Source organism: Pelecanus crispus, chromosome 3 (assembly GCF_030463565.1).
Source record: "Pelecanus crispus isolate bPelCri1 chromosome 3, bPelCri1.pri, whole genome shotgun sequence".
Classification (NCBI taxonomy): Eukaryota; Metazoa; Chordata; class Aves; order Pelecaniformes; family Pelecanidae; genus Pelecanus; species Pelecanus crispus.
The window spans coordinates 111,210,063-111,223,937 of record NC_134645.1 but is presented as its reverse complement, the minus strand read 5'-3'; the positions used below and the strand labels follow the sequence as shown (position 1 = coordinate 111,223,937).

Below are 13,875 nucleotides of genomic sequence, written 5' to 3'. Positions count from 1 at the left end.
TTTCACTAGTTCCTAAATACTGCAAAAACTAACATTTAAAAATATTTCAAGCACCTTCCTTCCATATTCTGGTTTGTATTTATAACCCCGTGATCTTACTCATAATTTGGGATGTAATTTCATTTTTTTTGATAACTGGAGCAAACAAAAAGGCATGTAACCTATCCTTTTCCTTCACTATTTGCTCAGTTTCCACAGTAAACTATGAATTATTACTTGCCTTCATGCCTTCAGCTCTCTCCTACCACTATTTAGAGATTTTTTTCTTCTTGTTTTCATGTCTTTTTTTTTTTAGTTGTAACTGTTAAGAAAAGACAAAAGCAAGTATCTTTTTGCATATGAACTTTTCATTGTGTAAGAGGTGCATGTGTAGTCAACATGCTCCTTCTGGCTGAAGAGCACACAGGTTTAAAAGCCCCCCACCAAGGGGACATGAAAAGGCATCTCCACCTCAGAGAATTCCAAACTGCTAATCCAAGGAAGAGTTGACCATACAAACTCCACATTAATGCTACAATCCAGGAATACTTCATAATCAACCACTCTCCTCCCCCTTTCAAAATAGTCGCAGAGCTACTCCTTCATATAGATCCATGTAGCAATTTTAGAACTTTTAAATTACTCTTATAAAAAAATAAGTCTGATTTCCTACAGAAATGATGAAGTCACATATGTATGCATGTGTGCAATTTTTGCCCTATTTGCTGAAGAGGTGGAAAGAGCTGAATTTCTAGAAGTGAGGCACAAGGCGTTGGCAAGGATTGGGAGGTCGTGTTACCACCCAGCAGGGAAGTGAAGGCAGGGAGAGCATTGTCCTTTCCTGCCTTGACCAACAGCTGGGGCAGGGGTCCCTTGGCCACCAATTACACATGGGTTATCTAACCAGGTAAGATACACATAAGCCAGCTGCAACAGCTTTTTCCCTATTGTCAGGCTGGATAAAAATATGCTGGGACTTGGCAGTAATATGAGTGCATTACAATGACTTTTGGCAGATTTCAAGGAGTCAAAGTGGAGTTATTACTGGAAGTACTAAAGGCAGGGAAGTACTGAAGTGGGAGACTACGAGGGGAACTTGTAGGGAATATGAAGGACCTCAAGGAGAAGGAATTGACAGGAATCTAGGCCTTATTATCTCCTTCAAACAGAAAACTTTTAAAATGGAAAAATGTATTGTTCTTCACCTAAAACTGAAGTGCACAGGAAGAAGCACTTGGCTTAAAATTTATAGAAGGAGAAAAAACATTATCTCTAACTAGTCAACAAGATGCAAAAATAGAATTCCCAAATGTGGGGTTTTTTTTCCCAAGAATTTATAAGCATATAAAATAGACATAATCCGGAAAATTCTTTTGCAACCTTAACTCTACTGTTTACTGGCAAGTGAACATAAGTCATCTGTACCAAGCTTTATTTCACATGTAGTGGCTCATTTACTCAGGAAAAATGAAACTTCTATTATTTGATGGCATTTTCTGTTTCTTGTTATTGGCTGCATTTCACCGTACAGCACCATCTGGCTCTATGAAATCTCTTTCAGTACAATAAGCTGAGGCAGATACTGTACTATACTATGGGTATTAGTGTTGATTATTTCCTGACTAGTCTGTAATTTCGAAGTCTAAGAAATAAAACCATTTGGGTGGTGGGCATATACCTGAATATATATATGTACCACTTATCTGAAGTGGAGAGGCTGCACAGCTGCAGACCAGTCCCATTAAATGTGAAATCCTACTGGATACACTGCACTGCGCAGAGGCAGTGGTAAAAGGTACAGTCACCGAAATCCTGACAAATCCTCAGCTACTTGGCATCAGCCTTTCCACTGGCCTTTAATGAGCTTTTCCTGGGTTCTTCCAACATTTACAACACATATGTACATTTAGGTATATACATACTTAGAATTCTGTATGAACTGATCACGTATCGTCTTCCATCTGATAATTTCAAAGTACCTCACAAATATTCATGAAAATTTTGCCAATTACAAGGTGTTTTCATTAGAGCTATGCAAAAGAATAATTTCAATGTTTTAACAAATCTGTCTCATGGACAAAATTTGATGTAAAATTATTATTATTGTTACTTTTATTACTATCTTACAGATAACAAAATTTTCATAAAAATGCTAAAATTTACAATTTTTCTGTCTAAAGAGTAAAATACAGGTAAAACCAATTAAAAACAACTGAAGTGAGCACAGAAATAAAATAAAATTTAAAAAAATCAGATTGTTTACCACAACAGAAAGAAGAATGATCCAGTATTGCAAACAATGAAATTGGAGCCCTTCGCCACACACGTGGATTATCTAATGATTTAATACACAGATTAAGAGATTCAGACTATGGTTTTCGCACCAGTACAATCTTCCTTTCTGACCTGGAACAAGTTACGTGAGCTCTCTGCAACAGATGGTCACATATAAAATGATGATAGTAGTCCTTTTCTGTCTCCAGGGAGTACTGTGAGAAATGAAGTGGAAATGACCTGCTACTATAGTCAAGTTATTACAGTATTGTACTTTTTGTAACAGATATTATAATATCTTTTACAGTAGAGCCAACAGACAACTCAGGTTAAGTTTGCTGATGAAATACTGAATAATACTGATGAAATACTACATCACTTCCATTTATAGTGGAGTTTCTAGAGAACAGGAAAAAAGAGATAAACTGTGATGTGGAGTTCACCATATGCATGTGCTGCAGAAAAGGGAATTTTTGATGCCTTTATAGTAATTCTATTTTATTTTTTACTAAACTGAAAAAGAGGATGTTGCTTACCTTTGTCTCAATTTGTTTGGTATCTAGATTCTGAAAAAGCAGCTTTACTCTTGTTTTCCCATCATCTGAAGAGCCTTTGAGCTGAGAGAATTTAAACCTCCACAGCACGTTCTAAAGAGAAAGAAATTTGATTAAGGACGCTGTTACACAGTCTTACCTAGAACTATAGACTGATGATCAATGTTTATGTATTAAGACAAAGCATTAGGGCAGTAAACATAGTGCATGATAACAGGCTGGTTGCAGAGCAAATAAAATTAATACCTCTGTATCATATGTGAAAACAAAAGATGCGATATTAATATTCACTAATTAAACAATTATTTAGAATTCTCTGAAATGTAAATATTTCAGTTGCCTACATGATATCAAAATCCATGGCAAAAGCTTAATTCCAGAAAGATCCATGAGGATATTTGTATCAGTTTCATTATGAACATAATTCCATACCATATCTCGATCTTTCATATTTCAGCTGGCTCATCTGCATACCGTAGATAATAATGTCTTACACAGATTTTGCAAAGCTGAATTTACTGATGTGTGTATCATGGTTTGAAATCCTTAGCTAAAAAAAGCTATGGAAATGCAAAAATGTTATTATTGAATGTAGTGTCACAAACCACAAAAATATGTTCTACATTACATAGTTGTTTGCAAAATATATAAGAATTCTAGGCTTCTTGGTCTCCTACAGGTTTATGCATGGCATCTTACTACTGTTGGCAAATCCTAAATTGACAGGTATGTTTTAATTGTTATGGAGATATTTTTTAAAAAAAAATATTGGGAAATTATTTTTGAAACCAATGCCATTTTCTGTATTTATTTGAATGTTTCTATTGATTGCCTGAAAATGTGTAAGTTTAAAAAAACCACAAGGTAAAAACTTGCATCTGGACTTCCTCCTGATATTTGCTTAATGCCTATAATCTTAATGCAAATTCTATGCACATGTTGAAATGTGATTCAGTCCCTGGACACTGCTGAGGAAACACAATTTAAATACTTTGAAGGCTATTTCAAAAGTTTGCTATGTCCCCTTTTTCAATATACCTCACTGCAGAATATTTTTTTCATGTAGACCAGTGCTACCAGTGGTCTTCAGAACCCTAGTCATAGTTTGAAAGGGAATGCCCTATAAACAAAAAAAGGTTTACAGAAGGCACAAAAAGCCTGATTCCATCTCCTGGTTCCCTGCAGACATAAATGTCATTGACTTTTTAGGCAAACATAACAGATGAAGAAAAACCAAACTATGCTACAGCATTGTGATGGTGCTTAAACTTTACATTCATGAACAGATTTTAACTGGGTCCAGAGGGCCTAATTAGACCACCTGAAAAGTATTCAAAGCTTAAATGAGTTTGGATCTAAATAGGATAGGTGAATGTTCGCTATATAATAAACTGCTAGAGTGGAGATGAAACAAGAACTTAGGAACAATTTAGCAATAATAGGCATTGCTGGAGTCATCATCTCTCTCAACAGTTGACACTGAGTGGAAAAGAAGTAGATGGCTCTGGAAGATGGAAGAAAACGCACTCTTTGGGATCCCTTTATCTTGGATGAGCAGCTGGAGGCATAGGATGGGGAAGATGAACCAACCAAGCCAAGATAAAAAGAATCTCTGTGATAGATATAAAGCAGCTGCAGGGCACAAGAGTATCTTTGTCATGGGCCCAAAATGGTAAAAGCTGAATGAGTTAAGCCCGTGAATGACCCTGGAACAGAACATGTAGGAAATGAAGTAATTTTTTCAAATAAGTTTAAGAATCCACCAAAACTGTTCTAGAAAAGTTTTCTAAAAGAACTTAAACACCTTGTGTTGGGTTTCTGTGGCAAGGTTTTGGTAGTGGGGGGCTTACAGGGGTGGCTTCTGTGAGAAGCTGCTAGAAGCTTCCCCTATGTCTGACAGAGCCAATGCCAGCCAGCTCCAACACAGACCCGCCACTGGCCAAGGCTGACCCCATCAGTGACGGTGAAAGTGCCTCTGCGATAACATATTTAAGAAGGAGGGGAAAAAAAAAAAACCCAAACCATGGGGGAACAGCAGCCAGAGAACATGTGAGAGAAACAACCTTGCAGACACCCAGGTCAGTGAAGAAGGAGGGGAAGGAGGAGCTCCAGGCGCTGGAGCAGGGATTCCCCTGCAGCCCCTGGTGAAGACCATGGTGAGCCAGGCTGTGCCCCTGCAGCCCATGGAAGCCCATGGTGGAGCAGGTGGATGTGCCCAAAAGAGGTTGTGACCCCGTGGGAAGCCTGGGATGGAGCAGGCTCCTGGCAGGACCTGCGGACCCATGGAGAGAGAGAGGAGCCCAGGCTGGAGCCGGTTTGCTGGCAGGACTTGTGACCCCATGGGGGATCCATGCTGGAGCACTCTGCTCCTGAAGGGCTGCATCCCGTGGAATGGACCCACACTGGAGCAGTTCATGAAGAACTGCAGCCTGTGGGAAGGACTCATGTTGGAGAAGTTCATGGAGGACTGTCTCCCGTGGGAGGGAACCCACACTGGAGCAGGGGAAGAGTGTGAGGAGTCCTCCCCTGAGGAGGAAGGAGCGGCAGACACAACATGTGATGAGCTGACCACAACCCCCATTCCCCATCCCCCTGCGCCGCTCAGGGGGTGGAGGTAGAGAAAATGGGGAGTGAAGTTGAGCCCAGGAAGAAGGGAGGGGTGGGAGGAAGGTGTTTTAAGGTTTGGTTGTATTTCTCATTACCCTACTCTGGTTTGATTGGTAATAAATTAAACTACCCCAAATCGAGTCTGTTTTGCCCTTGATGGTAATTGTTCAGTGATCTCCTCCTGCCCTTATCTGGACCCATGAGCTGTGCATCGTATTTTTCTCCCCCCTCTTGAGCTGAGGAGGGGGAGTGACAGAGCTGCTTTGGTGGGCACCTGGCGTCCAGCTAGGGCCAACCCACCACACTCCTAAGCAAAAGTTCTTGCCCTTTTTATCTTGCCATTTGTAATAAGAAGGCCCTTTTTATATTATTTTCCAGACTGTAAAAAAGAACATTTTTTAATGAGTACATGAGCTAGTTGCCCAAAATTTGAGATCCAGGCTTAGAGTCGTAGAGCAGACGGGGGACTGGCCTTTATTTTAATAAGCCTGTATGAACACCTGCTGTGGTGTAAGAGCATTCAGTGCATCAATAGGTGAAATTAATTTGAAATTCATTATGTCTAAGAAAAAATAAATTTTTCAGCAAAATTGCTGTGTCCCTAATGAACTGTTAATTGCTTGACCACTTCAACAATCTATTCAGTGTTGGTAGGAAATATTCTGAAAAAGCAATGAGTATGGGGCAACACAGTCAACTTCAGCTGACAATTATGGGAAGTAAGATGAACTGTGGAAGCCACCCATTACTGCCTCACTCGAGCTTGAGGGTGCAGAGGACATCTCCATCTCTCACACAGATGAACAATAAATGTACCTGAGCTCTCCAGAACTTTTACAGTTTAACAACAGAATCAGTCTATCTGGTGGTATTCTGTATTTCTCCTTAGGAAAGCAACAAAGGTTGATCTAAATCCTCCTCATCATCAATACTGAAGGTAGGCACTGCGGCTCAAAGTCCTACCAATAGAGAAGTTTCTAATTTTAAAGGTGGGAGTACACCCAATCAATCTTCACATTTAAAAGAAACATTTTCTGTAGTCCAAACTAATGAGATTACTTTCTATAGTTAATTTGTGGCTACATGCAAAATGGGTACAATTGTGTAAAAAGCAAAATTTCGGAATGCAGTATCACCTCAGGCAGAGAAAGGTATGCAAACATATTTCCTGAAACTTTATGCTAACTCATAGGATATCACACTTAATGCAATTAGTCTAAATTTTCAAATAACAATGATCTTGGTCATTATTTCTCTGCACAAAGGTTTCAATAAACTTGTGCATTTTGACCCAAACCCCCAAAATACCAACACACAAAAACTAGATCCTGTGTAAATATTTCAAAATGCACTATGTTTCCTCTTAACTCAGGATGACTGACTGAATTTCTTTAATATCTATTTAAAAATTCCTTTCAGTTTGGAGTTAAGACCACATGTCAGAGGACAGACCTACTGTACAGCTCTATTAATGCAGAAACATTTTTTTGTAAGTATGTTTACTTCTACTGGCAAACAAATGTGTAAATCCATTTAGAATAATTTAAATTAAAGTATCACTAAATTATATATAAAATACTAGAATTATAGACAGGGCTTGGAAGTTTCCATGTATCATAAACCATCCCCTGTAGCACTTTATATATAACCAGTGTTTTGCAAGATAAGTGAATTTTATCTTGCAGATTTTAACTTTGAAATGCATTTGCCCTTGTTCTGTCTATTTTAGACATGGCCTAAATTTCTTATGATGGAAGAATAAGTAATCATATTTTATATCTGTAGCTTCAAAACAAATAGAATGAGGTGACACTTCATTTTTTCATGACTAGTAATCTTTTAAAAATCTTCAAGTTTCTTCATTATAAGAAACCAAGTTCTTGGCTAAATACAACCTTCCTTTGCTTTTATTGCTTGAAAAGGAAATTACTTTTTTTATATCTTTCTCCAAAATTTATCTTTACACGCTATGTCACAAATAATTGTCCCTTTCAAGTCCCAAACTAACTACATTTCAGTAGTGCTATATAAATAAAAAGTACAGTACCTTTGAGGAAGAAATACTCGACATCCACATAAAAAATTACCGTTACTGATCAACATAAAAAACTAAAGTTACTGATAACTTCAATAACAGTAAAATAAGACACAGTTATGTTTTCTTTTCTTTTTCCTCTTACCTTTGTTTTACTGTCAAAACAGGTAAATCCCAGAGCAAAGTCGACTGTGAAACACAGGGTATCCCCTTGCCAACTGCACATATATGTTTTAGACTGGAAAAAAAAAAAGTATGATTTTGGAGAGAACAACCATTATTGTCATTTATCCTACAAAAAAAATATTTTATGCAGATTTTTGTGTGGGAAGACACTCAGCTGGCAACACTGGTACTGCTTTATATCATTAAGTTTTAAAATTGTCAGAAACTTCTGACTGTAAGTCAGTATCAGGTCTGTCAGCTAGACATTAACTGGAGGTCTTCTGTGTTTCAAGTCACTCTTCTACAAAGTAAATACCATATTCTTGGAAACCATCTGTTACAAAATGCAACACAGAACAAACACAGTCAAATCTGACTATTTCAAACTTTTGGAAAACTGCTTAGACCTGACTTATTAATGACTGCTGACATCATTTCTAGGAAATGTGCAGGTAACAGTGCCTTAATGTTTAGTCATTGCAATCTAATTATGAAAAAGCTATCTGTCTACTTGACCTCTCCATCTGATTTAAACTTTGTAGACAGTCTTTTTTATTTTGCAACATTTTTTCAATTGTAAACTTGGGAGACATGCTAGTACAGCACTATGTTAGCTAATTTTAATGTAATTTAATAATAAGAGCTAATAACTATCACTCATTAATTAGCACTGATAGTTGCTAGACAGTGCTATATATACCCCAATTCTCTGATCACCTTTCAGGTTAGAAAGAAAAAATCTGTTTTATTAACAAAACCCAGAAGTCCTGTTTAAACTTCTGAATAAGCTTTACAGTAAAAAGTCAATTAACATTCTTCTTTACATGTGTTTTTAAGGCTAGCTAACTTGGTTTATGACGGATTCTGAAAGCACATGAAAAAGCTTCTGCTGCTGTTGTAATATGAAACAGCTTGATGACATTCACTATTCACAGTTAATGGCAAAAAGCCCACTGCCTTCAGCATGAGTAGAGATCAGATCCTGCCTCCAGCCTTTCCTTGCCTCACTTTACCAGCCATTTTTAGAATTATACCCTTGTGCCTTATGAAATCTTTGATGTTTTTTCTTTCCAGGAAGCATTACTTTGCTTCCACTGATATTTCAAACTGCAATGTTGCCTCACACTTAGACATTTGTTTACATGGAATTTTTGTATCTGGGTAGTTTATTTAAATTCCAAAAAATGGTTTTAACACAAGAATGGCCTAGAGGAGATTGAAAGCATTAATAAACTTCTTTAAGTTGAAAACTGTCCTTTAATTGTTTTTTAAAGGTTTTTACTATCATCTAAAACTTCTGCATTTAGTAATTGTAAAGGTTTCCTCATTCCACTATTAATAAAAATATTTAGAGTTACACTAAAATAAGCATTTCTGAGTTACAGATATGATGTTTTATAAAGGATACTGAAAAGATACTGGGAATGAAATTAATTTATTAGTACAGATTAGTATTATAATCAGTTCAGCAATGACAGAGATGTATATTATTTTTGCTCATTGGTGTTCAAAGATCATATTTGGCATTTAAAAAGATTTCAGTGATTGATATTCAATTAGAACGACATTTAAATATCCCTACATTTAATTTAGTAATTATAAGGTGGCATTAAGCACCAGTCATAACTTATTCTCCATTATTTTTCAATTAAAATGCTTATACTAGCTGAGTTCTGACTCAGCAAAGCAATTTTTAAAACATATTAAATTACATTCCTCCAATGGGTAAGCATCTAATTGCTCAGCCACAAATGGTGAATACTAAACCGAACTATGCACAAATAATTAGCTTGAAGTATTTTACAAATATTCAATATTTGCAAATAATGGAACTGGTTTAGAAATTATTCACAGACAAATACTAGAGACAAACAGAATACGCTGTATTTTCACTGTGATATGCATTACAAATAGGTATATAAGGTTTATATTTACAAAATACACTAATAGCATGTTCTTTACAATAGAACTGGTTTGCATTTTGCTGTATAAATTTAAAAGCCTGTTTATGGCATTTCCCCAATGACTTTGGACAGGTTCTCAGATGGCTCTGTGATAAGGACCCTCATCTTCACTCATTAACACTAGCACGGAGCACTGTACCTTTTCATTCTTGCCTTTGGAATAAGCTTCCTGTAAACTTGCAATTGTGTGATCACCCTTGGTTACCTACAACAATTGTTTACGTGGAAGTTTAACATAAGAAATCTAGGCTTAGCTGCCTTTTAGTTAATTTTGCAGAAAATAAAATAGCACTGCATATTAGCCAGCTTCAGAAGTCACAGCATAAGCAACAGAGAGGAAAAGAATAGGTTATTTAAAAAAACCTTCCTTACTGACTGGAAATGAGATTTTTCTGGGCTTAGGTCTAATGCTAGCTTATCACAAAAGAGTTGTGGATTGTAAGCAGAGATAGATGAGAATCGACAAGGTTATCAACATTAAGATATGCATTAAAATATTTTCCAGTCATACAACTATACCCTAATAGGCACATTAATTTACATAGCTCATACACATATGAAAATTCAAAACATTAGCAAATGTGGTATAGTGACAATCTTTGGCTTGCTCTGCTCCAGACAATATGTAAAAGTTTTTCCAGCTCTCAGCTTGGTGATTCTGAACATTATGGGGATGTACACTAGGAGTTTAAGCCTGATGAGATTCTTTAGTCAAAGTGTAAGAATTTAGCTATTAAAAGGAAGGCCTCATGCCTAAACTGCAACAACTAAGAAAATTGTAGTATACATCCTAGATCAATTAGTTAATGTTTTCTAAGCAATGGTGAAATGATCTGTAGAATAATTATCTGTAATAAAAGTCAATTACAAAACTGTTATCTATGTAATTGTTCAGGTATCAGTATCTCAATATATATACCTTTGACTCATGAAAAGGTCATTAAGTTGATAATATCACTGTCCAAAGAATGGAAAAACGGTGTTTCTGACTCATTCATAGAAGGAATTTTTTAGACCTCCTGTCCCTATTCAGAAGCATGGCACTGGTCTATCTTTGGTACTGGTATCTGTCCTCTCAGACCTTGAAAGGACTTAATAGTTACAATGACTACACATATACACTCACTATCTTTCCCATGGACATAGAGATCTCCCAGAAATAATTCACCTTTGATCTATCCTCATTTAGCAGACTGTCTCAGGATGCTGGAGCTCCTGCCCTCCTGATGGCAGGTTCCACTGGAGCTATTCTGCAGAACCAATGGGTGTTCCAGCTGCTTCTTTGGGCAGACTTGTGGTGGCCAGCATGACACTATCATGCTAGCACTGCACTGTAAATGTAGGCAGTATCATGCAATACTAATATCACTATGCACTAATTAGCATTATCTCACATACTGGCAATACCAGTCTTGAGTGGTCCTGAGCACCTGTGCTCTCTGCCTATCTTGTCAATGCCTCCACACTGGGTCCCCTTCACCAGAGTAGCTCATGTGAGAGTGAGCAAGCCTCTTTGCTCCAAAAGCAGAAGGGGAAGGTAAAAGCAGGCCACAGCATTTCCTTCTTGCTAATGAAATTCCTGCCTCTCTTCAGCAAATCACTGATACAAAGCCAAACTCTTGTCTGTGCACGAACTGCAGGGAACTGAGATTCCTGGAGGGGAGTAAGGAGGTTGGGTAGGGCAGAGAGTTAGGAAAAAGAAACTCCTAGAAGCTAAATGGTGGGAAAAGAGGGCCTGCATCTACAGCAGGAGGTGTCGATGAGAGTGTGTAAGTACCCTTCTACTGCAGCCTTCAGAATTAAGTCCCTACATTTACCCTAGGGCAAGATTTCAGCCCTCTAACAAGGTCACATCAGTTGGTCAGTAGTTTGTCTCTCATTGCCATCTACAAAACACTTGACACTTCCATCCCAGCATGATCCTACAGTTAACTAATGTTGTGAGGCTTGGGGAACTTGGTACTTTTTTTTGTTGTTGTTGCTATCCACATCAATTAATATCTTCCATGACTATGCACACATCTTGGAATCCACAGAAGGTAATTAGCATTGAAGGCTTGGGTTAATTACCTCTTAACGGAAAAAACAGAAAGACTTCTTTTATGCTTATCTTCCATCAGTTTTTACAACAGGGAGAGGACAAGGGACAGGTTGCTTCAGTACTCTAAAACAAAGACCGATGTAGGATTCTGTCTAACAACAAGAACAGACTTTACAAATATGCTCAATGACAGCCCAATTAATTTCAAACCCAGCTTTTATGATCATCAGTTACAATGACTCTTTCCCTCAGAAGGAAGGAATGTGTTTGTGAACAGATCTGCTAACTTAACGAGAAGGGCTTTAAACGTGGTTCACGGATGTTAGCACCCAAGTCAAGAGGTGAGTGAATGCTAAAATGAGAATGAATACACAGGAAAAGACTACAGGAGGGACTCTCTTATTTCCACTCAGAGAGGAGGGCATAAGTATACCTCAAATATCTGTACAGTGAGAGACAGAGCCCGGGCAACAAACAGAAAGGGGGACCACTTCATGTCTAGTCACTGCCCTACAACATGGCTGGAAGCACAAATACTTGGTTGGTAATAGGCACTGTTGCACCCCAGACACAGGCTGCTTAGGAAGGAGAGGCAAGGAAGAAAAAGACGACCCCTGCTCTCCTTGAGTTGCCTTCTATGTGCAGGGGTCCTTGGCTACACAGAGCTGTAGTATGAAGCCGGAAGGAAGTGAGCATGCCTGACAGATCAGAGGCCGCCTGATTTCAGCACAGACATGTGGTTCTCCCGGGTTAGGCTGAAGCCATTATGCAAGTTTGATTGCTTCAGGGACTGCACAGTCCAAACGTTTCTAAATAAATCTGGACGTGAAATAGATTTTTGAGGTTACTGGAATATGAGCTTATTGAAATGCTTTAGCTGGGGGGGCCTAAATTTGCATAAGTTCTGTCATAGGTGTCCAATGTAGTATCTCTGGATTTTTTTTTTTTAATAGATACAATCTTAATGTTACTCTAATGTGGGATTGTATTCTTTCCAAGAAATAGAGGTTCCACTTGTTTATGTTTTTCAGTAAATTCTTTAAAATCATGTTTACTAATAATGCCTGTCAGTTGAGATGTTACATTCTGAGACCATTAACAAAGATTCATAGTAAAAAAAAAAAAAAAAAAAATTATATAATTTTTAAAGAATCAAGGTGGTCAGTTACCAACCTTTTCAGTTAGTATTCATTTTCCTAAGATTTCCTTTATTTCCTTGGCAAATAAAGTTTCTAAGGAACAAATGAGATTCAGTGATGTTGGTCAGGTAAGGGCAACACAGAAAAATGACATACTGTATATTCCTTTTAATGGAGTTTACTTTTATAACTCTAGTGCTGTTGTTCTTAATACCTCATCAAGCTTACAGTTTCAAAAATTCAGCTGATGCCTGGCTACACTGTGGTTAATTATTGTCTTGCATGAAGAAAAACCTCACTTTTGCTTTAACTACAGCATTCGTATGCAATATATTCATTCATTTTGGACTCAGCTATGTTTTGTTGAGCAGGAATTCTAGTGCTTTTGATCATCCAAAATACAGAAATAAATACTGGTCTCCTATTCCAAATGAATACAAATTTGGCACATACATGATTTTGCTTGTTTATTTTCCAAAAAGCAATTGGAAAGTAGACAATACCATTACACTTTACTGCTTAAACCACACATTCCCCCTGCTACTCTGTCAACTGCTTTTTATATGTATACATACATTTGCTCTAAGATGGGCTGTAAAGGTTTATTACACGTAAGTGGGAACACAGACACTATTTCCCACTATACTCATGTTACAGAATTCAACACATACTTTCTTAAAATGGAAACACAGGCACTATTTCTCACTATACTCATGTTATAGAATTCAACACATACTTTCTAAAAATAAGTGATAAAAATAGCCAGACAGCAAAGCATTTGGGAAAGAATCATATCCATGTGTACAGTACACATATTGCACACTGTATTCATATTATTCACTTATTCACTTAAAATACGTGCTAGGACTCTGTGTGGAAATAATATGCTGTCACTATACTAAATGCTAAAATCTTAATAAAACTTTGACTTTGCTTAGAACAAGGGAGTATTTCTATTAAAATTAAATTAACATTATTTTATTAATCTAATTAATATATTTTTAGAATATTGTTTTCCAGAGACAAGTAATCTTCTTTACATGTAAAATAACACAACTGATGAGAACACAGTTTTATTTGTTCAGTAAAACCAGTACCTACTTCATATATTATAAAA

The 13,875-nt window shown here is 37.1% G+C and overlaps 1 protein-coding gene across 1 annotated transcript in view; it reads right to left on the bottom strand.

Annotated features, from left to right (window-relative positions):
- The window catches only part of SNTG2 (syntrophin gamma 2), a 324,178-nt gene that overhangs the window by 9,730 nt on the left and 300,573 nt on the right, over positions 1 to 13,875 (bottom strand). The window contains exons 15-16 of the mRNA XM_075707925.1: positions 7,595 to 7,687; positions 2,790 to 2,900 (exon numbers count right to left, since the gene is read on the bottom strand). Coding sequence (XP_075564040.1) covers positions 2,790 to 2,900; positions 7,595 to 7,687 — 204 coding nt within the window. The remainder of the gene's footprint in view (positions 1 to 2,789; positions 2,901 to 7,594; positions 7,688 to 13,875) is intronic.